Source organism: Emys orbicularis, chromosome 7 (genome assembly GCF_028017835.1).
Source record: "Emys orbicularis isolate rEmyOrb1 chromosome 7, rEmyOrb1.hap1, whole genome shotgun sequence".
In the NCBI taxonomy this organism is placed as follows: domain Eukaryota; kingdom Metazoa; phylum Chordata; order Testudines; family Emydidae; genus Emys; species Emys orbicularis.
In genome coordinates this window covers 70,429,753-70,456,169 of record NC_088689.1, presented here as the reverse complement: position 1 = coordinate 70,456,169, position 26,417 = coordinate 70,429,753, and the positions used below count along the sequence as shown (strand labels likewise).

The following is a 26,417-nucleotide window of genomic DNA, read 5'->3' as shown; positions in this document are numbered from 1 at the left end:
CATATTCTTAACCTCAAGTAGAAAATGATATATATATGTACAAATAGGATGAATGGATATAGTAGACCATAACCTTTACAGAGATATGTTACCTGGCACAGGCAGCACAAAACATATTCCAGTTATGTCATACATACATTTATAAGCACCCCCTCCCCATAAAGCCTTATGGGGTACACTGTCACACCCTCCCCCTGAACTTACTGCCAGAGACTTGGACACTGTCCATGGCGGAGGCAGTACCTGTAAAATTTCTGTTTGTTTTTGGTCACACTCCCTTTCAGTACCTTGAAACCATATAATGTCACTCCTAGGGGTTCTAGCCCATTTTGGGGTTCCTGGTCCCCAGATGCTTGAAAACAGGTAGGGATGTAGTATTGCTAACAGAATGCAGGCAGTAATATCCGTTAAAGTGGAGGTGTCTTGGCATTTAGCCACCAATGCCATGAGGCGGTGTGCCTCAGTTTCCCCTTCTACACAGCAGCATGGGCCTGTTATGCTTTTGCTGCTTTTTACAGGTATGGGCTGTAAAGTAACATGCTGGTGGGGCTGTCTTGTTGCCATCCCCAGCATGTATAACAGCTTCTTCCACAAATTAGGTATGTCCCACATCTTTAAAGGGTTTACCACTAGTGTGAATTCTTTTATTTTATCCCATAGGTGAATTAGCAAAAGACACAAGGTTAACAGCAAATCTACGGTGGACAGGCTTCGTTCACTCAATTTGACTTGTTTAGCCCCTATTGCATTTTCCCAGTTCTCTGTGCCCTCTGGTAGGCACTCTGATGCAGATTCTTCTGCCTCTTTGGGGAAGACTTCTAGTTCGGGCATGTGCTTGGGTCTTTGGCCAGGAAAGGGTGTATTACGACCATGCTTGCCCTTGGCCCCTCCCTCTGGAGTTTCTCTGGGCTGGGCCCCACTCCCTTGTGAAGTTCCTCCCATGCAGAGATTTCTCCCCCCCCCCCCCCCCCTCTTGGAGAGAGAGTTTTATCTCTTGCAAGTGTTGCAAGAACAACATCTTTCCCTGGGCTGCTCTGGACCCCTTTGGGCACCCCACTTTCTGTTTCCAATGGGTCAGCTGGATGGACCCCCTCATCCCGGAGACCTGACCCCCAGGTTTCCCTTAAAACCTGATCCACAGGAGAGGGTTTTGAATGCAGACTTTTCACCCTCCTCCTGGGAAAGCCCCTCCCTACAAAAGGTGGGTGGACTCTCTGGCCCCCCCTGACCTTCCATCTGGGCTTCCCTCTTTGGGCTCCCCTCTGGGTCCGACACTCTTGTGTCCCCCAAAAGGGAAGGTGATCCTGCCCGAGCTGTGGACTCACAGCTACCAGCTACGACAGACCTCTCACTGGCCAGCAAAATCCCCCCCTTTTCATTCGGGTTGGGCTGGCACCCAGCTACAGAGTCCTTGGGGCCTGTTCCCACCGCAGCGGTCCCCAGGACCCCAACTTCCACCTTTGGGACACGCCTCTGTGCACCCCAGGGCAGGCCCGGCCCCCTGCTGACCTGCAACTTTCTGGCAGTCAGCAGCTGTGGTGGCCTCCTTGCTACAAGGTGGTACATCCCCCTCCCCCGGGGAGATGATTACGGGACAGGAGCTGGCTTTATCCAGCTCCTCCCTCTGGAACTTCCCTTGAGCCCCGGGGCTATAGAAACTGGCTACAACCAGCCCTGCCCCCGAAGCTGCATCCTTTACTGCTGCAGAGGAATCTAAGAGACACTCTCCTATTTCCCCCAGCAGTCCGTGTGACTTCACCCCCCCCCCCCCCCCCCCGGGGCTTTTAGCACAAGATTCCTTCTCACTGCTAACCAACCCTGGGACAGATTCTGCCACACTAAAGAAATCATTCCCCAGTAGAAACGGTGCAAAATTGTGTGCCACCGTTGCAACAGTCAGCTCAGCCTGCAAATCCTGAGTTTGCATGTGTACTTTAGCTAAAGGTGCAAGGACTTTGTAACCCCCTACCAGCTCTAATTCTGCCATTTTACCTGGCAACAAATCCTTTTCCTGGATCAGGTCCCTCCTGACCACAGAAATCTCAGCACCCGTGTCCCTTAATCCAAGAAGCATTTGACCATTCAATTTAACAGCATGCATATGCTCATTGCTTGGTTGTGTGGAAGCAAGCTTTACAAATCCTGTGCGGAAAGAGGCCACAGCCTGGCTCTGAGAAGCCGCAGCTTCACTCAGCAAGGGACACTTAGGCCTGGTCTACACTAACCCCCCCACTTCGGACTAAGGTACGCAAATTCAGCTACGTTAATAACGTAGCTGAATTCGAAGTACCTTAGTCCGAAGTTACCGCGGTCCAGACGCGGCAGGAAGGCTCCCCCGTCGATGCTGCGTACTCCGCTCGCCGAGCTGGAGTACCAGCGTCGAAGGCGAGCACTTCCGGGATCGATCCGGGGCACTTCCGGGATCGATCCGGGATCGATTTATCGCGTCTTAACCAGACGCGATAAATCGAACTCAGAAAACCGATTGCTTACATCCGGACCCGGATGTAAGTGAAGACGTACCCTTATTCCTCAGGTGCTCAGTGGATTTACAATGATAGCACCGCTTGGGCTCCTCTGCTTGCACAGGAAATTTGGGACGAGTACCAGGGAAATGGGGAGGTGACCGCCCAGCCTCTTTTTTCCCAGACCCAGGGGTAAAACGGTGATTCTGCTTTCCCCCAACCTTATACCCCTCCACCAGTGGTTTATGTTTGATCGCAGCTTGTGCTTGTTCATAAGAGTCTGCATAACCAGCTAATTCACCCACTGCATTTACCTTTTTGTCCCACAAATACTGTTTCACCTCATCACTGCACATATTCAGGAAGTGTTCCTGAGTAACCAGATCACACATCCCTTCAAAGCTGGTAATGCCTCTCCCCCGCACCCATTTATCTACCAAATCTCTCATTTCATTGGCATAAGCCACATTACTTAATCCAGATCCCCTCTTAAGGCTCCTGAATTTAACCCTGTAGGTTTCAGGTGTAACCTGAAACTGTTTCAAAACCAGTTCCTTAAATTTACCATAGTTTGAAGCATCATCAATAGGCATCTTATTGAATATGTCCAGAGCTCTGCCAGTCAATTTTGCTATCAATGTGGTCATCTTCTGATCTTCAGGGATGGCATGGAGGGTGCACAGTCTCTCAAAGGTGATGAAATATTCGGCGATATCGCTGGACTCGTCATACTGTGGACATAGTCGCTCCCATTTGTGGATTTTTGGGGAAGTGGAGCCAGCAGGGGGATGGTTTTGTCTCATCTCCATAACAGCCAGTTCATGTTTCTGGGCCTCCCTCTGGGCCTCCATAGCCCTCTCGTGGGCAGCTGCCTCTGCCGCCGCTCTCGCTGCCTCCGCTCGCTCCCTCGCTGCCTCCATGGCTCTCTTGTGGGCAGCCTCTTCCCTTGCATGTTCTGCCTCCACAGCACTAATTTCTAATTGTCTTAGTTCCAGCCGTCTCTTATGTTCATTTTCTTTCTCTTTTGCTTCCAGCCTGGCCAGCTTTAGTTTATTAGCAGCGTCACTAGTACTCATTGTCCTGCTTTCCTGTGCTGGGCTACAACCCCTCTGCAGTTCACTGAAACTGAGATCACTAGTACTCATTTTCCTGCTTTCTTGTGCTGGGCCACAACCCCTCTGCAGTTTTAGTTTCTTCTGATCTTCTGTCTTACTTATTTTGCTTCCTTTTCTGTCCCTACTTCCCTTGCCCGAAATAAGCAAACAGAAAATAACAAACCAGTAACCACTTTGTCTGTTCTCCAGCCACCACACTTAAAACTCTCTTAAAATCACTACCAGTATCTCAAAGCAATCAACTGTGCACAGACTCTGCTCGCTGCGCCACTGTGACGGGTTGGATCACAGAAACCCCCTTGGGAGCTGCCACCTAATGTGCAAAGACTACCCCTGCTCCTGTTTTCCCTGCCAGCTCAGGACTCCAGCACCCTGTCTTGCTGAGCCAGACACTCCAATCTGCTGCAACACAGACCCAGGGTCTGAATCACTTGTCCCAAAGCTGCAAGTTTACCTGAAAACAGCTCACAGTAGTGTGCTTGTCTTTAGCACTCAGATGCCCAACTCCCAATGGGGTCTAAACCCAGATAAATCCGTTTTACCCTGCATAAAGTTTATGCAGGGCAAACTCATAAATTGTTCGCCCTCTATAACACTGATAGAGAGATATCCACAGTTGTTTGCTCCCTCAGGTATTAATACATACTCTGAGTAAATTACTAAATAAAAAGTGATTTTATTAAATACAGACAGTAGGATTTAAGTGGTTCCAAGTAGTAACAGACAGAACAAAGTAAGTCACCAAACAAAATAAAATAAAATGCGCAAATCTATGTCTAATCAAACTAAATACAGATAATTTCCTCACCAGTTCCAGAGCACTCCCTTTTACAGGCTAATCTCCTTTTAGCCTGGGTCCAGCAATCACTCACACCCCCTGTAGTTACTGTCCTTTGTTTCAGTCTCCTTCAAGTATCCTGGGAGGGGTGGAGAGGCTCCTTCTTTAGCCCACATTGGCACTTAACTTAAATAACTCCTTTTCTGCCCTGGTATTTATCCCATTGATTTATTTATTGAGAGCAATCATATCTCCCCTCAGCCTTCCTTTGGTTAGGCTAAACAAGCTAAGCTCTTTGAGTCTCCTCTCATAAGCTAGGTTTTCCATTCCTTGGATCACTCTAGTAGCCCTTCTCTGGTGCAGTTTAAGTTTGAATTCATCTTTCTTAACCATGGGAAACGAGAACTGCACACAGTATTCTAGCTCTTTAGTGATTTCAGCTGTTAGTAGGGGAGCCTTAGTGCTGGTGCGCTCAGAACCACTATTCCAAAGTAGGTCTAATGCTTAGACCTAGATATCAGTGATTTCAGCTTTGCAGCATGTAACAAGACTCCTAATGGAGTCAAAATCAGCTCTGTTATCACAGTGGAGAAATCAAAGTGGCATTTCAGGCCCTCCAAAAGGGAACCATGATATCACACATACATGCTTATCCCCACCCTCTCTCAGTTCACTAGGCTTTGGAACCCAAGTCCCTTGCCTAGCGAGTGCTACTTAGTTGAGGGCTCGTCCCTCCGTCATAAAATGCCAAGTACAGTTCTACTGTCCTTGATTCAGGATAACTACATTTTATTACTCCTGCCCCAATAACAAAGAGACTGGGGATCCCACAGCAGCCAAAGTGATCATTTGGGCAAGCAGTCCCATCATGCTAGGTGGGGTGGGTGTGTCCATGCAAACGAGATCAGCCCCTGAAGTCCTTTTCCAGAGCTCACCACCAGATGTCAGGGTAGAGCTCATTCTGACTCCGCTTACAAATATAAAATAAACTCCAAACCAAAATCCTAGAACAAAGCCCACAAAACAAACATTTTTCTCCCTCCCTGCATTGGCAGGCCCCTTCTAGCCCCTCCCTGGCTGGAGTCCCAGTCCTGACTCCCAAGACTCTGCTATACACCCTGCTCACTCTTAACAGTCTCCGATCCCTGAAGATTCCCACTCTCTATAGCTTTCCTGCAGAGATGGGTTTATGTTTTCTTCCAGGTTAGTAATAAAAATGTTAAATAACATAGGGCCAAAAACCAATCCCTGCCAGACCCCACAACCAACACAACTGCTCAATGATGATTTCCCATTTACAATTACATTTTGAGACCAATCAGTTAGCCAGATTTTAATTCTTTTAATGTGTGCCATGTTAATTTTATATCATCCTAATTTTTAAAATCAAAATGCCGTGCAGTACCAGGTCAAATGCCTTACAGAAGTCTAAGCATACAACAGTACACTATTACCATTATCAACCAAACCCTTGTAATAAAAAAATCAGATTTGTTTGAAAGGATCTATTTTCCATAACCCCATGTTAATGGGCATTAATTATATTATCGGCCTTTAATTCTTTATTCATTGGATCCTATTTCAGCCCCTCCATTATCTTGTCCTGGATCAATGTCAGACTAACATGGGTATAATTACCTGGGTCATCTCATTTACATCTTTTAAATATTGGCACTAAATGGGCTTTCTTCTAATCTTATGGAACTTCCCCAGTATTACATAAGAATATAAGAACAGCCGTACTGGGTCAGACCAAAGGTCCATCTAGCCCAGTATCCTGTCCACCGACAGTGGCCAATGCCAGGTGCCCCAGAGGGAGTGAACCTAACAAGTAATGATCAAGTGATCTCTCTCCTGCCATCCATCTCCACCCTCTGACAAACAGAGGCTAGGGACACCATTCCTTACCCATCCTGGCTAATAGCCATTAATGGACTTAACCTCCATGAATTTATCCAGTTCTCTTTTAAATGCTGTTAAAGTCCTAGCCTTCACAACCTCCTCAGGTAAGGAGTTCCACAACTTGACTGTGCGCTGTGTGAAGAACTTCCTTTTATTTCTTTTAAACCTGCTGCCTATTAATTTCATTTGGTGACCCCTAGTTCTTGTATTATGGGAATAAGTAAATAACTATTCCTTATCTACTTTCTCTACATCACTCATAATTTTATATACCTCTATCATATCCCCCCTTAGTCTCCTCTTTTCCAAGCTGAAAAGTCCTAGCCTCTTTAATCTCTCCTCATATGGGACCCTCTCCAAACCCCTAATTATTTTAGTTGCCCTTCTCTGAACCTTTTCTAGTGCCAGTATATCTTTTTTGAGATGAGGAGACCACATCTGTACGCAGTATTCAAGATGTGGGCGTACCATCGATTTATATAAGGGCAATAATCTATTCTCCGTCTTATTCTCTATCCCCTTTTTAATGATTCCTAACATCCTGTTTGCTTTTTTGACCGCCTCTGCACACTGCGTGGACATCTTCAGAGAACTATCCACGATGACTCCAAGATCTTTTTCCTGATTTGTTGTAGCTAAATTAGCCCCCATCATATTGTATGTATAGTTGGGGTTATTTTTTCCAATGTGCATTACTTTACATTTATCCACATTAAATTTCATTTGCCATTTTGTTGCCCAATCACTTAGTTTTGTGAGATCTTTTTGAAGTTCTTCACAGTCTGCTTTGGTCTTAACTACCTTGAGCAGTTTAGTATCATCTGCAAACTTTGCCACCTCACTGTTTACCCCTTTCTCCAGATCATTTATGAATAAGTTGAATAGGATTGGTCCTAGGACTGACCCTTGGGAAACACCACTAGTTACCCCTCTCCGTTCTGAGAATTTACCATTAATTCCTACCCTTTGTTCCTGGTCTTTTAACCAGTTCTCAATCCATGAAAGGACCTTCCCTTTTATCCCATGACAACTTAATTTACGTACGAGCCTTTGGTGAGGGATCTTGTCAAAGGCTTTCTGGAAATCTAAGTACACTATGTCCACTGGATCCCCCTTGTCCACATGTTTGTTGACCCCTTCAAAGAACTCTAATAGATTAGTAAGACACGATTTCCCTTTAGAGAAACCATGTTGACTTTTGCCCAACAATTTATGTTCTTCTATGTGTCTGACAATTTTATTCTTAGTATTCTAATCAACAACAAAAGTCAAGCAAGCCCCTCAGCCAACTCTTTTAAAACTCCTGGAAGAAAGTTTTAAATTTTTAAAATGTCTAACTTTAGTAGCTGCTGTGTAACATCTTCCTGAGATACTAATGGTAAAGGTGTTATCATCACACAATGAGACTACATCATCTGGTTTTTACCCATATATAGAACAAAAATATTTATTCAACACTTCTGCCTTTTCTGCTTTATTATTAATAATTCTACCATTTCCATCTAGTTATGGGCCAGTACTATTGTCAGGATTTTTTTGTTCCTAATATACTTGTATAATGTCTTGGTGTCCTTTACTCTGCTGGCTGTAGCTTTGCTTCCCTTATCAATTTTCTCCAATTCTTAGCTTCTGATTTATATTCCTTACTATCAACTTTCCCTTTCTTCCATTTGTTTTATACACACACACACACACACACACACACACACACACACACACACACACACACACACACACACACACAATGTATATAAGTAATCATGACTTAATCACATTTATAATATGCCAACAGAATAAAGTCCAGTCCAGTGATATATATATATATATATACATACATACACGTGGAGCTTTAAAAAAGACCAATTTCACAAAGCAGGAAACAATTTTGAGTCAGCTCTGCTGACAGGAATAATTTAATCAGAAAAATGGGAGTGGTAGTTGGGAATTGTTATGAGAACATTTTACTTAGATGCCCAAAAAGCCAGCGGTGAGGAAGAAGGCCATATTAGTTTAAAAAATGACCAGGTTTAAAGGGGCAGTGAAAGCAGCTACAATTATATTCCTCAATGTTGGCTTTTGGGGCATCTAAGTACAATGTTCTTAAAACAATTTATGATTAAATTATTCCTGTCAGCAGATCTGACTCAAAATTGTTTCCTGCTTTGTGAAATTGTCCTTTTTAAAGCACCGCATGTGTATATATATATCACTGGAGTGGACTTTATTCTGTTTACACATTATAAATGTGATCAAGTCATGATTACTTGTACCTAAGCTACCATTAATTTTTAGTTCTGTGATCAGTTCCTTTTTATCTGTTACGACAAGGTCTAATATAGAGTTCCCCCAGGTTAGCGGCAACACTTTTTGAGTTACATGACAATTTCCTACAATATTTAGAAATTCCAGGGATGTTTTAGTACTCGCAGCATGAGACCACCAGCATATGTCACACAAACTGAAGTCCTTGAGGATCATGCACCTTTTTTGCCTACATATTATAGTTAGATGTGTAAGGAGCTGGTCAGCCTGTTCCCCATCCTCTCCCTTCAGCTTTAGCTATACAATTTGCTCTTTCATTGCCTGTCTGCTCCCGCCAGCCTTAGCTATACTGTGCACGTTAGCTGATCTAATTCTATGAAAAAACAAACAATGCTAATGGACGTGTTTCAGACTTTAATTGGCCAAAGGCAGGATGTTCAGAATTAAGAGGACTGATATGGAGAGTTATGCCAATTTAGCTAAAGGTCTGATTTTAAACCAGTTTAGCTAAACCCGTGCAAACCCCTGTCTAGACACTTATTTTGGTTAACTGTGGCTTTTTTTTGTTTTTGGTGTAACTTGAGTTGATTAGGAAGAGGTTCATGCTAAACTGAAGTAAGCTACTCAAACTAAGGGCTGGTCTTCACTTGGAGATCGACGCTGCTGCAGGGATCTGCTAAATCGATGGCAAGCGCTCTCTGGTCGACCCCGGTACTCCAGCTCTCTGAGAAGAGTAAGAGAATTCGACCGGAGAGTGTCTCCCGTCAACGCAGCGCAGTGAAGACACCGCTAGCTGGAGTAGCGAAACTTAGGTCCACTTACCCCCATAGTGAAGACAAGCCCTAAGATAAGGGCATCAAAACAGGAGTTTACACCAGTTTACTCCCAAGCTTGCACTGGTTTGGACAATGACAGTCTCCACCACAGCTAGGCCTCTGCTTCATGGGCACATGTAAAGAAAGGTCTGATTGTAATACAGGATAACAGTAACTATGCAGCAGAGATGGGCCAGCAAATGGGTGGTCAGAGTCAGAGTAGGCTGAAATTGGGGTTCACAGTTTGGGCTCAATTCCAAATCTGGCTTTAGGTTCAGATATGCCAGCAGCAAATTCTCACCTGGCCCAAGAAGGCAGAAAAATCTCCTAGAACCAACTGAGCTAACAAGCTGTGTTATCAGCCCCTCTGCCCCCCCACCCCACTTCTCCCTTGCCCTTGGAAAGTACAAGACCCAAATCTCTTCTGCAAAAGCAAACAGAGCCACTTCTCCCTACATAAAGAGCCAACTTCTGCCCTCCGATAGGCACCTGCAAGTAGGATTGAATTCAGTGGGAGCAGTATCAGGTGTCAGGGAAGCTTGCCCTAACACTGCCAAGGCTGCACCTGTTCTGGAGCTACAGCTATCTTAGGGCTCGTGTACCAGGGGACAAGCTGAATTAACTAAAGGTGTGAAGTTAAAATGCATTAAACTTCTGTGTGGACACTCTCATTCAGAAGTAAAGTGACCTCAGTTCGTTGCAGCTGAATTCCCTTTGAAGGAGGCTGAAGCTAAAGCAAATTAAATTAACTTTGTGCCTTTAGCTAATTCATCTTCACTTTCCTGAGTATCCCCGTACAGACAAGCCCTAGGAGACGCGAGAGGAAGGCGTGCACTCAATCAAAGCTTTCCCAAAGCGAAGTGCAGAGGCGGTTTCATGGGGTTTCATTCCCAGCAGCACCATCGCGGGCACCCAGAAGAGTGGCAAGTTGATTTTTCCCATCTGCTGAGCTGGAGGACGGGAGCCACGTGCCTTCCCCCCACCCCCTTCCCCCCATCCCAGCAGGAAGCTGAACCACAATGTAAGGAGTCATCCAGCCATGTGGAGGAGGGGGTGGACTCCACTTGGATAGTGCCATTGAGCGAGCAAATATTGACTGTGGTTAAGAATCAAAGAGGGAAGGACGGGTGGCCCGGAAGTGGAGATGGGGAGGGAAGAATTGGAAGAATGTCTTCAGTAAACTCTTAAAGACATTCCTCCCAGGCTGGAAATGAGCAACCCAGCATCCCCCACTCAGGCCCATGCTACCTCTTCCTGCAGCAGAAAGCGTGGGGGGCACAGACAGACAAAGTGTAGGCTGGCTTGCAGGGGCAAAGAGATGGTGGCATCATTGCTTAGGGGTCTGGCCACAAGACCCGGGTTCAAGTGCTGCTTAGATCACCAGTGAAAATGATCTCACCCACCAAAATCACTAGCAACAGGTCACGGTCACGATATTAGGATCCAAACTCTCGCAGCATCTGGACCTGGATCAAATCTCCCTGGGGTTCAACTGCGCAGGGTTACCGGTGGGGGGGCCCATTTCTAAAAGCACTGTGTAGTTTGGCAAACTGCACGTATGTTCAGGAGAGGCTCAGGGCTGCAATGTTGGGCGTATTTGGCTAGACACTGTTCTCCCCCCTGTATTCTGGGAGGGTTTTTTAAATCTCTTTCCTCTGAAGCAACAGGGACGGCCACGGCTGGGGATGGGACATTGGACAAGATGGGACAGGGCTCTGAGCGGGCACTGAGCATTCTCTCTCTCTCTCTCTCTCAGGTGCATGGCTGGCTAGTTCCTGCTCACATTCGCAGCGCCATAGGTGGGATGTCCCCCCAGGTCAGATTGGCAGGGAGCTTGGAGAGGGGCGGGGGGGGGGGGTGGTTCACCTTCCTCTGCAGTGTGGGGTGCGGGTCACTTGTCAGGATTATCTGGATATGTCAGTAATTTCCCAGCCATTACGGGGCCTCGGGCCTGCTGCACCTCAGTCCCTCCTAGTCTCTGCCTGTGGCACATAAGAATCTAGTCTCCTGCAGGTTGTAATATTTGGTCTCATTTTGGTCCTGGGTTTAGTGTGCGGGGGCTGGTGGCCTGTGATATAAAGGAGGTCAGGCTAGAGGATCTGGCCTTAAATTCGATGATACTATAAAAGTCACTTGGCAGGTCCGGGTGGGCCTTTTCTCCCCCCCCCCCGCACAGCAGGCACTCCTCATTTCTGGATAGGAAATTAGTTTTCCCCTTGTGAAAATTTTCAATAAAACCAGAAATGATCAATATTTTTGTCAAAATTCTCTGACTTTTGGGGGGGGGGGGGTTGTAAATGGAGAAATGTTTCAATTTTCTCCCAACAAAAAGCAGCTATTTTTCAGTTTTCAACCCAAAACTGTTCCAGTTGCTGGAATTTCAGGGCAAACATTTCCATTTTTATCAAGAAGCCATTTTTGTTGAAAAAAATTGTTTTGGTGGAAAATTGTTAACCAGCTCTCCAAACTTCAGGTGTAAGGGCCAGGGGACATCCCTTTGGTGCTTCTGACCGAGACTTCAGACCAGTCAAAGGGGAAGAAAAAAACTGCCTAGGTCTTGTGGAGACCTAGCGCGTGGTGAGAGGACCCTATGGGAACAGGTGGTCAGACACCCTGCCCAGACAGAGTGTCGTTCATGTGACATCTGTTCTATGTCTTGATCCTCCCGTAAGCTGCTGAGCACTCCAGCCCAGCAAAGCACTTCAGCGTGTGCCTATCTTTAAGCACATGAGCAGTCTCATCAACTAGGCACATGCTCAAATTTCAGGTCATGCTTAAACACCCAGGAACAGAGCCCAGTGGACCTTGCAGGACTGAGCCCATAGAGAGCGTGTTAAATAAAGAGAACCACAGTTGAAAATGAGCATCTTCCAAGACTGCCACATCTGGGATGTTATCAGAAGCCAGGGATGTTACAGAAACATGTGTTAACGATCAAGAGTTTGGCGCTCGCCTTGAGCAACTAAGATACCAACTCACCTGTCAAAGAGGGGCTTCTCTCCACAATCAAATGAATCCTGCAGGTCCTTGACAAGGTTGGCTTGACCAGGCATGCGAAAGAGCCCTTCTTCGGTGAGGCCTCGCTCCCGGATAAAATCCACACATTGCTCCACCAGCAGTGGGGCCAGCCGCAGGCCGTACTTTCGCTCGTATTGCACCGTGTCTTCCAATCGCTGCCCGAAGATCCCTGCCAATGAAAGACGCACCCTGGCATTAGTTTTTATTCACCACAAGCCAGCGGATGGGATGGGGTCAGGGTGGGAGTTATATTTCACATGAAGGAAGCAAAACTGGAACATGAATCCAGTTATTACCAGGATCAGCAAAAATCAACCAGGAAAAATTACAAACTCATAATTTTCTTCTACTTAGAATGAAAAATACTATAGGCCAAATTCTGCCCTGACATATGCAACCAGAGCTTCCACTGGGTCATTGGCAGGTGCCCAACTAAGGGCAAAATTTTCCTCCCAAGAAAGGTATAAAAGAATTCAACACTGGTTTTGATGACTTGCAGCTGTTCTCCATCTTTATGGTAGACCGGGTGATTGCATTGACACAGCGCCTTTGATCCAAAGGAGCCCCATTTTTAAATGGATGCACTGACTTGGCACATCAGAATCTACCACTGGAGCACACCCACCTCTGGGAAGGGACACAGCTGCTATTTAACAGCTCACAGCAACCCAGCCCAACAGCTCCGAAAAGAAATGAAGCTTGGGACAGGAAGTGAAGACTAATGTCCCCCACTGACACTGCCAGGGGAACGGTAAGCAGGCAGGATGTAATAACCCACGCTGGACCCAGCCACAGACCCAGGAATTAGTGGTAACACACTCACTGCTGTGAAAGATCCTTCCTGACCAGGGGCCTTTACTTTTACATTTCATTTTCAACCATCTCAGCTAACTAATCAGTCTCCTTTGCGGCCTTCACTGGGATTATTTACCATGTATTTGCAGTAGCACCTCAGGCCACCATCCAGCTTGGGCCCCAGGGTGCTAAGTACTGTACAAACACATAGCAAGTGACAGTCCCGCACTGTGCTGTACAGTAATTAATGCACGTGCTCCAACCCAAAGAACATGGAAGGGGGCTCTGGGGGTGCAGTCCACGAAAGCACTGAATGCCATGGAGAAATGCTGCCTCTCCATAGACCTGTTCCACTGAACACACAATGAAAATTAACTGGAACACTCCATCATAAACACAATTAAGCTGCTTTCCTAGAAGAAACAGCTACCCCACTATTCAATCATGAGCACCTTTACTTACCACACATTGGATGCACCCTAATGCGCCATACATACAGTATGCTCCTGTATGGTCATGTGTAAATGTAAGCCACACCTGCTCCATGTATGTAACCCACTCCGTGTGGCACTCTGTCTCCCTCTATTGGTGGCTGGGCCTGCTATAGCCTGAGCTAACAGAGCATGATTTCTTAGCTCGGATACTACAGCCTCATGCTTTTAGATTCAAAGATCCCACGGTCAATCCCCACTGCTAGGGCCCCATTCAGCTGCGTGGCCTAACATATGCATTCTGAACCCTTAGTTCTGCTGCTCAAGATGTGGCCGTGGGGGCGTAGGAGAAGCAGCATTCAAGCAATTGACCCTGCTCAGAACAGAGATTTCAGATAAAGGGTATAATCCCCAAATCTATTCAATTTCAGATGCAACCAGACCATGGCACATATGCAGCCTGATCCCAAGCCCATTGATGTCAATAGGAGACTTTCCATTGTACCCATAATTAATCTGATGGCTCTGAAGATATAGCAGCATACAGAACCAGGTTCATACTGTACTCAGAGCCAATTTCCTAGGAATAATGTCAGGTATGTTCTATGCATAAGATTATAATATGCCAGATAGTCAACATTGTTAGATTACACTGGTCTACAATTTTTGAGAAATCGTCTGCTTCAGAGATAAAATGTGCTATTTATTATGTATTTTGATGTGCTGAATTCAAATATGACAATTAAAACAACTGATTGGCTACTGTTTCTAAGATATTTAAGTTTTTACATTTTATGTCTATGTATATTGTGTAGATAGTAGAGTTTTAATCATAAATTGTAAACCTAGGTCTTTTCATGTGTTTATGGTTGCTTTACATGATAATATTTCACCTGTCCTGTTTATGTAACACTTTAAAAATCAGCAAAAGGGTTATATAAATAAAATTTATTATGAAACAAAAGGCAAAAAACTATTCTGTACATAGTTTAGTCCTATTTAGTGTCTACTCGGCACTTCTTGGCTTGTCTCTTGTATTCATTAAATGGAGCATCTCTTGTCACTGTCCAGCAATAGTCTGCAAGCATTGATGGGCTCCATTTGCCCTGATAGCGTTTCTCCATTGTTGCAATGTCCTGGTGAAATCGCTCACCGTGCTCGTCGCTCACTGCTCCGCAGTTCGGTGGAAAAAAATCTAGATGAGAGTGCAAAAAATCTATCTTTAGTGACATGTTGCAACCAAGGCTTTTGTATGCCTTGAGGAGGTTTTCCCACCAACAACCTGTAGTTGTCTGCCTTGTTGTTTCTGAGAAAATTTATTGCCACTAACTGGAAGGCTTTCCATGCCGTCTTTTCCTTGCCACGCAGTGCATGGTCAAATGCATCATCTCGAAGAAGTTCACGAATCTGAGGACCAACAAAGACACCTTCCTTTATCTTAGCTTCACTTAACCTTGGAAATTTTCCACGGAGGTACTTGAAAGCTGCTTGTGTTTTGTCAATGGCCTTGACAAAGTTCTTCATCAGACCCAGCTTGATGTGTAAGGGTGGTAACAAAATCTTCCTTGATTCAACAAGTGGTGGATGCTGAACACTTTTCCTCCCGGGCTCCAATGACTGTCAGAGTGGCCAATCTTTCTTGATGTAGTGGGAATCTCTTGCACGACTATCCCATTCGCAGAGAAAACAGCAGTACTTTGTGTATCCAGTCTGCAGACCAAGCAAGAGAGCAACAACCTTCAAATCGCCACAAAGCTGCCACTGATGTTGGTCATAGTTTATGCACCTCAAAAGTTGGTTCATGTTGTCATAGGTTTCCTTCATATGGACTGCATGACCAACTGGAATTGATGGCAAAACATTGCCATTATGCAGTAAAACAGCTTTAAGACTCGTCTTCGATGAATCAGTGAACAGTCTCCACTCATCTGGATCGTGAACGATGTTGAGGGCTGCCATCACACCATCGATGTTGTTGCAGGCTACAAGATCACCTTCCATGAAGAAGAATGGGACAAGATCCTTTTGACGGTCACGGAACATGGAAACCCTAACATCACCTGCCAGGAGATTCCACTGCTGTAGTCTGGAGCCCAACAGCTCTGCCTTACTCTTGGGTAGTTCCAAATCCCTGACAAGGTCATTCAGTTCACCTTGTGTTATGAGGTGTGGTTCAGAGGAGGAGGATGGGAGAAAATGTGGGTCCTGTGACATTGATGGTTCAGGACCAGAAGTTTCATCCTCTTCCTCGTCTGACTAAAGTGAGAATGATTCTGGTGCATCAGGAACCGGCAGTCCTTCTCCGTGGGGTACTGGGCGTATAGCTGATGGAATGTTTGGATAATGCACAGTCCACTTTTTCTTCTTTGACACACCTTTCCCAACTGGAGGCACCATGCAGAAGTAACAATTGCTGGTATGATCTGTTGGCTCTCTCCAAATCATTGGCACTGCAAAAGGCATAGATTTCCTTTTCCTGTTCAACCACTGGCCAAGATTTGTTGCACAAGTGTTGATGCATCTGTGTGGGGCCCACCTCTTGTCCTGATCTCCAATTTTGCAGCCAAAATAAAGGTGATAGGCTTTCTTAACCATAGTGGTTATACTGCGCTTTTGTGATGCAAAAGTCACTTCACCACAAACATAGCAGAAGTTACCTGCACTGTTCACACAAGTACGAGGCATCTCTGCTCACTTTGGCTAAACAGAAATGTGTCCCTTTGCAAAATCAAACACTGACAAATAAGAGAGCACAACACTGTATGATTTCTAGAGCTGATATAGGGCAATTTGTTCAGCAGAGTGATGTAAGCTTTGTTATGATTGCATCATCCATGACTTCTAGGAATAACATGATGCAATTCATATCATGTATGACACAATACCAGCTTCAGATTGCATCATTCATTGTTTTGCCTAAAAAGCAAGTACTGTCCAAACCCAGTCATAGATTTATTCATAGATCCAGTCAAAGATGTATTTTAGTCATTTCTGGTTTAAATTGAGATCCCTTCCCTTTATAACTCACGTATCCTCCGCCATTCCCAAGTCAAGGGTCGTATATACTGACCCAATAGCATATCTTGAAAACTAGAGCCAATCAACAATTTTAAGCATCATTTTCGTTCTCAGTGACCCAGAATTAGTAAAGTTTGACTACATTTATTTCAGAAGCATTTTGGCTGTAGAGCAGTGGAGATGTTTTGTTGTTTTTAACACCCCACTTACTATCCCAATATTAACCACAGGACCTCATGTTCCATGTTTATTTTACTGATGCTTTCATGGTAGGTGCAGGACTCCTAGCAGGAAGTTTTCCCAATCACCATTTGCTGTCTTTCAATGGAGCTGCCATACTAGATCAGATATATGAGCCATATTTGGCCCAATCCTGGACACTCCTTGCTGAGATTCTTCCCACTGACTTCAAGGAAGATATGCCTGAATAGTGTGCAGGATTGGGCCCTCTAGTCCAGGATGCTGTCTCTGCTAGTGATCAGTAGTTGAGGCTTCAGAGTAAGGGTTAACCTCCCCTGGTAATATACCTAATTGTGCATTACTGTATCATGGTTAGTGTGCAGGAAGGAACTCCCCTGCTGACACCAACTAGTGATCAGTTTACTGAAGAATGGGGATTGATCACCTGTGTCAATCTAATCCTAGCCAGTGTCCATGCCAATTTAAATTCTTATTTATATCAGTGTCTAATCCACTTGTGAAGCTTAGCTGAGCTATATGTCTCAATAATATCCCAGGTCAGGGAGTTCCACAGGTTAACAATAAGTTCTGTAAAAAACTAATCTCCCCCTATTTTTTTTTTAGCTGTTGCTTTTTAAACTAATCAAGCGGCCAGCCCCCTTGTTCTTGTGTTATGGCTCAGGGTAAACAGAAGTGCCTATTCTATGACACTCAGCATTGTATGTGGTTCTAGAAGAGGTCTTCTTTCAAAAACCAAAAACTAAGTTTTTAAGTGAATTTTGTGCCGGACTGACAGCTCTGGTGTCCAGAGTCCCCACAGCACCTGACACTTTTAGCATGGCAGCAGCAAAACATGCTTCCCTACACTATCCTATAGCCACAGCTCAACCCTGACTCTACATGTGAGAGGAGATGTCTGCATAGCCCCATACAGTCTTGACTTCCCTGCTGAGGCTGCCAACAAGCAGGGTGCATTTGGCCTCTCTCAGTTACTGGAGCTCCCCAATAATAAGGCTGCTCACTAGCTATGAACAGAGGAGCAGAGACATTTACTCTGCTAGACTCTGTCCCCCTGTCTTTGCAGCTCCCTTCACAGCCTCTGTTTTATTTTCCACTCTGCCTGCTCTCTGAGCCTGTTTCCAGGCTTCCTTTCCTAGTACCATCTGGTTTTGAGTTGAACTTTGATCCCAGCTGAATGGGTTCAAAATCACCCCAGACTATTCCCCCTCTTCCGTAGTCATTTCTGGCTTTTGCCAGGCTCTAAGCAGCAGCTAGGAGATGAAAGGCTCCATCTCCCATTATCTCCCACAAGCTAGGGTTACCATACGTCCATACCATATGGACATGTCCGGCTTTTTGGTACTCAAATCCCCGTCCGGGGGGGAATTGCCAAAAAGCCGGACATGTCCGGGGAAATAGGGAGGCAGCATAAGCCAGGGTCCGCCTGGCCCCAGCACGACCCGCCGGGTCCGCAGTGCAGCCCAGCCGCCCGGCTACATTGTAGCGAGCTCGGGCGGGGGAAGGGGGGCGCAGCCGCAGAAGGCGGCGAAGGGGCCGCTGCTGCCCCCGGAGGCCGGGCGGACCGCGTGCCCCAGCCAAGCCCGCAGGACCACAGGGAGGCCGGGCCCAGCCAACAGCTCGGGCTTCCCTCACGGGCGGGGACTCCCCGGCCACTGGGGGACCCTTCCTGCGGCCCCATCACCCCGCGCGGCAGGAAGGAGGCTGCGGCGCGGGGCAGGGAGTGCAGCGTGTGCCGGGGCTGCAGGGACCCGCGCTGCCCCGGTCGCCGCTGAGCATCCGAAGCCCCCGTCAGGGAGAGGCTGCCGGGGGAGCGGGGGAGCTGGGCAGGCGGGGGGGTGCAGAGGCTGCAGAGCGAGGAGGAGCAGGGCAGGCAGGGGCATAGAGGCTGCAGGGGCAGGGCAGATGGGGGCGCAGAGGCTGCAGGGGCGGGGGGTGCAGGGTGAGTGGGGAGCAGGGGGCACAGGGTCTGCAGGGCGAGGAGGAGCAGGGCAGGCAGGGGCAGGGGGGCACAGGGGCAGGGCAGGCGGTGAGGTGCAGAGGCTGCAGGGGCGGAGGGCAGGCAGGGGCATAGAGGCTGCAGGGGCAGGGGGGCGCAGGGGAAGGGCAGGTGGGGGGCGCAGAGGCTGCAGGGGCGGGGGGGGGATGCAGGGCCAGTGGGGGAGCAGGGGGCACAGAGGCTGCAGGAGGGGGGGGTGCAGGGGCTGCAGGGCGAGTGGGGAGCAGGGAAGCACTTAGCAACCCCCAACCAAGATCAGAGCGGGAGGGAGGAGGGGGAATGTGGGGTGCTCAGAGGAGGGGGCAGAGTTGGGGCAGGGACTTTGGGGAAAGGGTTGGAATGGGGGTGGGGAAGGGGTGGAGTTGGGTGGGGCCGGGGCAGGGAAGGGGCGGGGCTGGGGGCAGGACCGGGGCCCCGTGGAGTGTCCTCTTTTTTAAATGTTTGAATATGGTAACCCTACCACAAGCACACCTCTTCCTCTTGGAACTGAGGCTCTTGTGTGACAATCGCTTTCTTCCGGGAAAGGAGATCCATGTTCACAGGATGCTCAAGCTATGGGAGACTTCGGAGGCAGTGTCACAGGACGGCAGTCTTCCTGCCAGGGAGCTCCAGCCTCTATCAGAAATCTCTTCCCTCCCCACCCCCATGCCTACACATCCCTCTCCCTCCCTGTCCCCCTCCCCCCACATAACTTGCCAGTAATTTTCAGGGCCTTTTCTCTTTCTGACTACACGCGTGGGGCTGGGAGGAAGAGAAGAGGCAATATGGACACTGCTGGGAAGGAGGTGAGGATTCAGCCACCTCTTCGACAGAGAGGATGGGATTAAAGCTACTTTATTGCTGCTCCGGAGCAGACGAGGCCTCTCCCCCGCCCCAAACACATACACACAATGTGGCACTATGCTCTGCCCCCAATGGCTAGACCATACAGCAGTTCAGGGGTCTGCTACTGACCTCCAGCTAACACCCCCAGGCAGTGTCAGCTGGAGCTTTCAGATCCGGAGCCCGGGCATGGCATTCCACACCACCGGAGGTGGAGGGTACAGAGTGAGGTGCTACCGTACTCTCTTTGAATTGGTCTCCCTTCTGCATCTCCTAGCTCATCCAGCCCTGCCCAACAAGGGCTTGTTAAAAGGAGGCAGCCACATGGTCCCTTTGCCTCCCCCACCCCAAGGCTGGATTGGCTTTGTCCTAACTTTGAAACAAAAAGCAAACTAGGAGCCAATTCCACACAGCTCAATCCGTTGGCTCTTGGAGGCTCAGGCCTGTTTTTAATCACCGGTGCCTGCAGCTCCCGCTGAATTTGGCAGCGCTTTGCTCTCAGTCTTTGATCATCCGGTTGGAAGACGTTACTGCCCTGCGCTGCTCTCTCTTCCCATCCCAGCAGATGTGGGAGCCAATGCCACTCAGCCTATAGACCCGCCAGCCAGGGTTAGACTAGAAATCAGGCCCAAAGCTATTGGCACCCAAACAGTTAACTGCTCTTGTCCTATCCTTATCTAGAGTCAGGCGTTTTGTTTGGTTTCAAAGCAGTAAAAGAACATGCCTGGGACCACATCTTTAATCTCTGGAAGATCCAATAGATACCAGACAAATGGGTTAGAACAATTGGGGGGTGGGGAGTTCCAACAAGCTGCCTCTGTTCTTTAAAGAGTTAGGTGGATCTCTGCAGAAAACCAAGCCAGCAAGGATGCACTGACTCACAGACTGGCTCTCTGTCCCTGTCTAAAGAGCTCACCCACCAGCTCCAGGCATACAGGGCCTATGCATTCAAACATGCTGTTCAGACATGCAGTGGGCAGGAAATATATCCTCCTCCTGGTTTCATTCTTCTCCATCCCAACTAAACTACAGAGAGAAACAAGAAAGGCAGATCTTGGTTCCCTTTAGCTCAGATCGCTGCTCCAGGAGAACACAACACTCAGCATACGCTCAGAATGGAAAGATCAAAGCAGATGTGTGTAGCTAACATTCGTGTGTGTGTGTTATTACACACACAGGGAGATAGATTCAAGCACACATGCTCATCCTTGCATGCACATACATTCTCAGCATGGACATGCATACTCACACACAGCTGTCAGCCTCAGACATACATGACCACAAACACACACAGACCCAAGAGCTTGCACAGGGTTACATATATGCTAACCCACATATGGACATCTGCTCTATCTCATACACTCCTCCCACCCCCCCATCTGTCACTCTCACATACACAAAATCATGGATGGGCACAGGGTCAGCCACAAATACACACACACACACACGCACACCTCATTCCCACACACCATCATGCATGCTCACCTCCATGCATGTGGACACAAACACACATTCACCATCATGCACAGACATACTCGTTTTCCTCACTTGTGTACATCAACACACACCCTCCAGTGCACATCATTAGTATTTCAGTAGCAGCTACAGGCCCAATTGTGCAAGGCACTGCACGCACATGCACACACAAAGGAAGTTCCTGCTTCTAAGAGCTTATGCTCTAACTGGACAAGTCAGACAGAGTGGGAGAAAGAGACACAACGACTATCAGAACTGGAGGAACAGAGAGATTATGAGACTTGCCCAAGGTCAAACAGGGAATCCCTGGTGGAGCTGGGAACTGAACTCTGATCTCCTTAGTTCTAGTCCCTTCAACAAAAGACCATCATTCATATGTGTTAAGACATGTTCACTCATGCATATACGTACACACACACACACACACACACACACAAATTCAGCTGCAAAAAACTCCACCGAAAACTTCCTTAGCAGCTAGTTTTGGGTCTGGGGGTGAAGACAGCATTTCTGGCCCTAGATCATACCCTCCTCACTGTTTTACCTCTGTAAAGACTGAAGTTATATTTAGCCTGTGTCTGAGCTTACCCAAGTATTAATGCAAAGATCTGCATTTCCTCTAGCAAAGGGAAACCATAACAACAGTAAGCTCTGGAAAACTGTTGCGTACCTCTGGTTCTTGTGCAGCATTCAGCTACATGGCAGGCACTGAGCTTCAAGCAGAAGCCAGGCAGCGTCAGACAGCAGGAGCGGCAGAGAAAGAAAGTCCTGACTTCAGGCATCAGACACATTCTGAGTCCCAGCACTGGCAGCCTTCCATGCACCCAACGCTGGAAAGCGGAGAGCAGCCGGTCTGCCCTGGGAGATAATCTCAGCAGCACATCTGGTCTCAGCTCCACGACTCGGCATTAATTATGACTTGTGCAGAAAGCATTTGAAATATCCAATGAGATGCAGAGCTAGCCAGCAACCTCAGCAAGGGGAAAGAGAGACAGACAGGCAGGTAGGATCTTGCTCACCCTCCATGCTGCAGCCTGTGTAAACAGTTAAGTATGGGTCGCAAGTTTTAACAAAGGCATCCCCTATAGGCTGTGTAATATATTCATGCTCTAATTGCTTGTCAGATCTATTCCTGATAGCCGAGGGAACTCAGCAACAGTTGCTGTCTGCATGCCATGCTCTTGGTCCCTTCATGCTATTAGCTGCCCCACAGACAGTCCGTTGCCCCCACCTGCCATTTTGATTGAATACCAAGTGCTAGACGTCAGACATGCATCCCTCCCCACCTGAGTCAGTCACGGGACATCCGCTCAGCTCCAGGTTAATTTGTAGCTTCTCACATGGTCTAACCCAGGTAGAGTCTGAGCAGCCTTATTGGCTGCACCACATTTGCTTTAGCCATCCCCACAGAAGCTACCCAATGTTACTGTGAAGCACTGAGCAGGATAATCCACAGGACAGAACCAACTAAGGGGCCCAGCCATATGGGGAGGGGTTTGCAAATGTGAAGGCAAACACCAGGTATTGAACCAGCAACCTCCAGGGCTAGAGGCATAAGTCGTTGCAGCTTGAGCCCAGAGATCCACCCACCCTCTAGATCAAGCACAGCAGGAGAATGTGTAACACACTGACCAGTGGGTTCCACAGAGCTTGGACACAATACAATAGCTTTACTTCACTCCATTTAAAAAATGGATCATAGGACTGCAGATCAGTGACCCATAACCCACCAGCATCCCAAACTCGTGAGATGGGCCGATGTTTGGCTAGCTGTTCCCCTCAGAGAACTCCCATGGATGCAGCTGCCTATTTGCTTCTGGCTATCTGAGGTCAAAATACCATATATACAGTCATTCATACAGCTTGCGTCATCTGAACTGAGGAGTCTAATGGTTCCAGCTGTTGCCTTTATGGTACAGTATAGGGGCATGGGAACAGCAGGACAATGTCATATTGCAGTTATCTCTGCCACAGTTATCATCTGATCTCCATTGGGTGGCCCACGTGAAGTAGGTCTCAGTCTAATTCATAAGGACGGGGTGCATGTTGAATACAGCATTCCCAATCCAAAGCACTCAGAAATCGTGAATCAAAGGCCAAACTGCCATGAGATTGGCTTTAAAATCATGAGATTTTTCTTTTAATTTGCCTTCTGGGTTTTGAGACAATAGGCTGGACGTGGATCACACTTCCAAGCTTTTCTGGGCCACCACAAGGGCAAGAACCATACTTTTTAATCAAAATGAAAGCCCTGGTCCCAGGAGCTGTGGATTGATGGACACCCAATATTGCTAGACTCATGAGAAGGATTTGAGAGTTGGTGTGAATGGGTTCTCCCTTCAGCTCTTGGAACCCCTGGCTGGCAGGATTTCTTTGGGAATCGAGCAGACACACACAGTCCACCAGGATACTAACTCTTTACTACTGCTTATGCTCCAGGGTACATCATAACATAGCAGCAGTTGCATGGAGTCCCCTTCCTGACCCCTGGCTCAGCCTTTCATACTGCTTGCTTTCTTCTCAGAGCTATCCAGCTCGTAGCTAGTTACCTCATTAGCTCATCAGCCTCCCTACAGGTGCAAGTGTTCCCTTCTACCCTTCCAAGCTCAAACTAACCAAGTCCCTCCTGCTCTAACTACAGCCAGAGCCCTTTGTGTTTTCAGTGACCAGGGTACTGTCTTCCAAAGGGCTCATTTCTAGCTGCTAACAGCGGCGTACCTCTGCTGATAACACTGCATACAAATTACCAGCACAACTGGCACTAGGTGCTCCAACTGGGCAATGGAGACTGACCACCTCTCTCCCCAGGGGAATGGGGTTGCTGGGGGGATGCGTACACTGCCACTACCTGAGCTGCTCTTGTTCTGTTGCTAGAGTCTTGATCTCCAGGGCTATGTGGCAAGGATACCCACCATGGATGTTCTGCTGGGGAGCTGAGCCATTTGGGTCCCTGATACCCCAGCTTCGGCACAATGTGCAGCTGGGGGTGGAGTCTCCCGGTATGCGCTCACGAGCAGTTAGTCTGTAGGGGCTAGAGCTGTGGGAAAGGGACCTGGCTGCACATGTCTTTACAAGCCTTCAGACTCAACCCAGGCTTGCTGGGAAGTTCACTCAGGCTCATAACCCCCCCCCCCCCCCCGAAAACCTGGGCAGGTTTCTAGCTTGGCATCTGCAACAGGCCAAATTCAACCCCTGAAACTGACAGCAGACCTCAGGGATGGTGAGCCCCCAGGAACTGCTGTAAGGTTCCACTCCAACCCCCTGTGTGAATGGAACCTGCCTGCCTTCACTCAGCTCCCCAGGGGGTTGCAAGACTGATTCTGAGCCCAAGCTGCTATATTCAGGGATGTAAGATCCTGGGCTTGGTTTGCTTCTTTTTAGAGCAGAGGTGGGCAAACTACGGCCCACGGGCCACATCTGGCCCGCAGGACCATCCTGCCCGGCCCCCGAGCTCCTGGCCCGGGAGGCTAGCCCCCGACCCCTCCCCTGCTGTCTCCCCTCCCCCGTGCCCTCAGCTTGCTCCCTCTGCCGCCGGCACAATGCTCTGGGCCACGGGGCTGTGAGTGCCTGGGGCAGCGCAGCTGCAGAGCCCGGCCTGACCCAGTGCTCTGTGCTGCATGGTGGTGGCGGCGTGGCCCGGCTCCAGCTGGGTGGCGTGGCTCGGCTCCAGCCGGGCGGCGCGGCTGTAGCGCCGCCAGCCACCAGTGCTCCAGGCAGCATGGTAAGGGGCAGGGAGCGGGGGGGTTGGATAGAGGGCAGGAGAGTTGGGGTGGTAGTCAGGGGGCGGGGGTGTGGATAGGGGGCGGGGTGGTCAGAGGGCATGGAACAGGGGGTTGAATGGGGGCAGGGGTCCCGGGGGGGGGCAGTCAGGAAGGATGGAGGGTTGGAAGGGGGCAGTCAGGGGACAGGGAGACGGGGTGGTTGGATGGGGCAAGGGTCCGGGGGGGGGGGTGGAGTCAGAAATGAGTGGAGGAGTTGGATGGGGTGGCGGGAGTCCGGGGGCAGTCAGGAGACAGGGAGTGGGGGTGTGTGGATGGGGCAGGGGTCCCAGAGGGGCCATCAGGGAACAGGGGGGTTGGATGGGGGCAGGAGTCCCGGGGAGGAGGGCAGATAGGAGGTGGGGGCCGGGCCACGACCCCCTCCCCTAACCAGCCCTCCATACAATTTACGAAACCCGATGCGGCCCACAGGCCAAAAAGTTTGCCCGCCCCTGTTTTAGAGGTAGGGCCCAGTCTTAAAGTTTTAATCCAGATCTGACCTCCTTCAAAGTTTGGGCACATTCAGATCCAGGATTTTCACTTCAGGCCCATCTCTTATCCCAGACAAACTCAAGTGGATAGGTCACTTCCTTATGCCAACGGAAAGCTGGCAGTCAAATAATTAAGGACGATCAGTCATACTGCTAAACTCAGCAGAAAATCATCTAGCAATCCTCCTTCCCTGGGCACAGAACAATTCCCTTCTATTCCCTGCTCTCCCAGATGTTTGGGACAGATCCTCTTAACAAAACTCCACCCCGCCTTGGGCCAGTATTCTGGACCAGGGAGCCATTTACTGGTGTCTGAATGAAAATCAAAGCCTCAGAGTAAAGAGTCCTCTGCATGCTGACTGAAATAACCAGCTCACACTGATTTTCAGCAGTGTCAACCGGACCTGCATTTAGGACAAACATGAGACACGGCGCAAGCATTGAAAGGTTATTAAATATCACTGGTCATCTTCCCTTAGCAGTGGGGGAGACTCAACTAATCCTGTCTAAACAGTTTTTCCATCTCTCTTAAGTATGATGGGAAGGAGCCTCATTAAACAGCGCAGTAAATGACACTGCAGCGGACTCTGCACGGCTTATTCTCTGAACTGAGCTTATAACTGTTTGCATGGAGAAAACAAAAAGATGATAAACAGCCATGAGCATTGCTTAGCCACAACATACAGAGTGCCGCGCCAAAACTAGCCACTTATTAGTCTGCTTCTCTCTAAACAATGACAAAAAGAAATATTTGGAGAATGAAATGTCGAGAGCAACATAAAAATACCTTTCACATTAACAGGCAGCGATCTGATCTGAGCAAATATCCCTTGGAAAACTTGATTCTCCACACAATGCTATAACAACATGGGGAAACATACATTTGGTAAAGGGCTCTTCAATCTAGCAGGCAAAGGTTTAACACGACCCAATGGCTGGAAGTTGAAGTTGGACATATTCAGACTGGGGATAATCATACTGACCTCCTTTGTAACTTGCTTTGTGATCTGGGGATGAAAAGCAATAGATAAGAGCTAGGGAATAGTATTTATTCAGACCAGTGCTATGTAGATC

General features: G+C 48.1%; 1 protein-coding gene across 1 annotated transcript in view; it reads right to left on the bottom strand.

Annotated features, from left to right (window-relative positions):
• The window catches only part of ARHGAP22 (Rho GTPase activating protein 22), a 231,944-nt gene that overhangs the window by 33,538 nt on the left and 171,989 nt on the right, over positions 1–26,417 (bottom strand). The window contains exon 4 of the mRNA XM_065407857.1: positions 12,317–12,524. Coding sequence (XP_065263929.1) covers positions 12,317–12,524 — 208 coding nt within the window. The remainder of the gene's footprint in view (positions 1–12,316; positions 12,525–26,417) is intronic.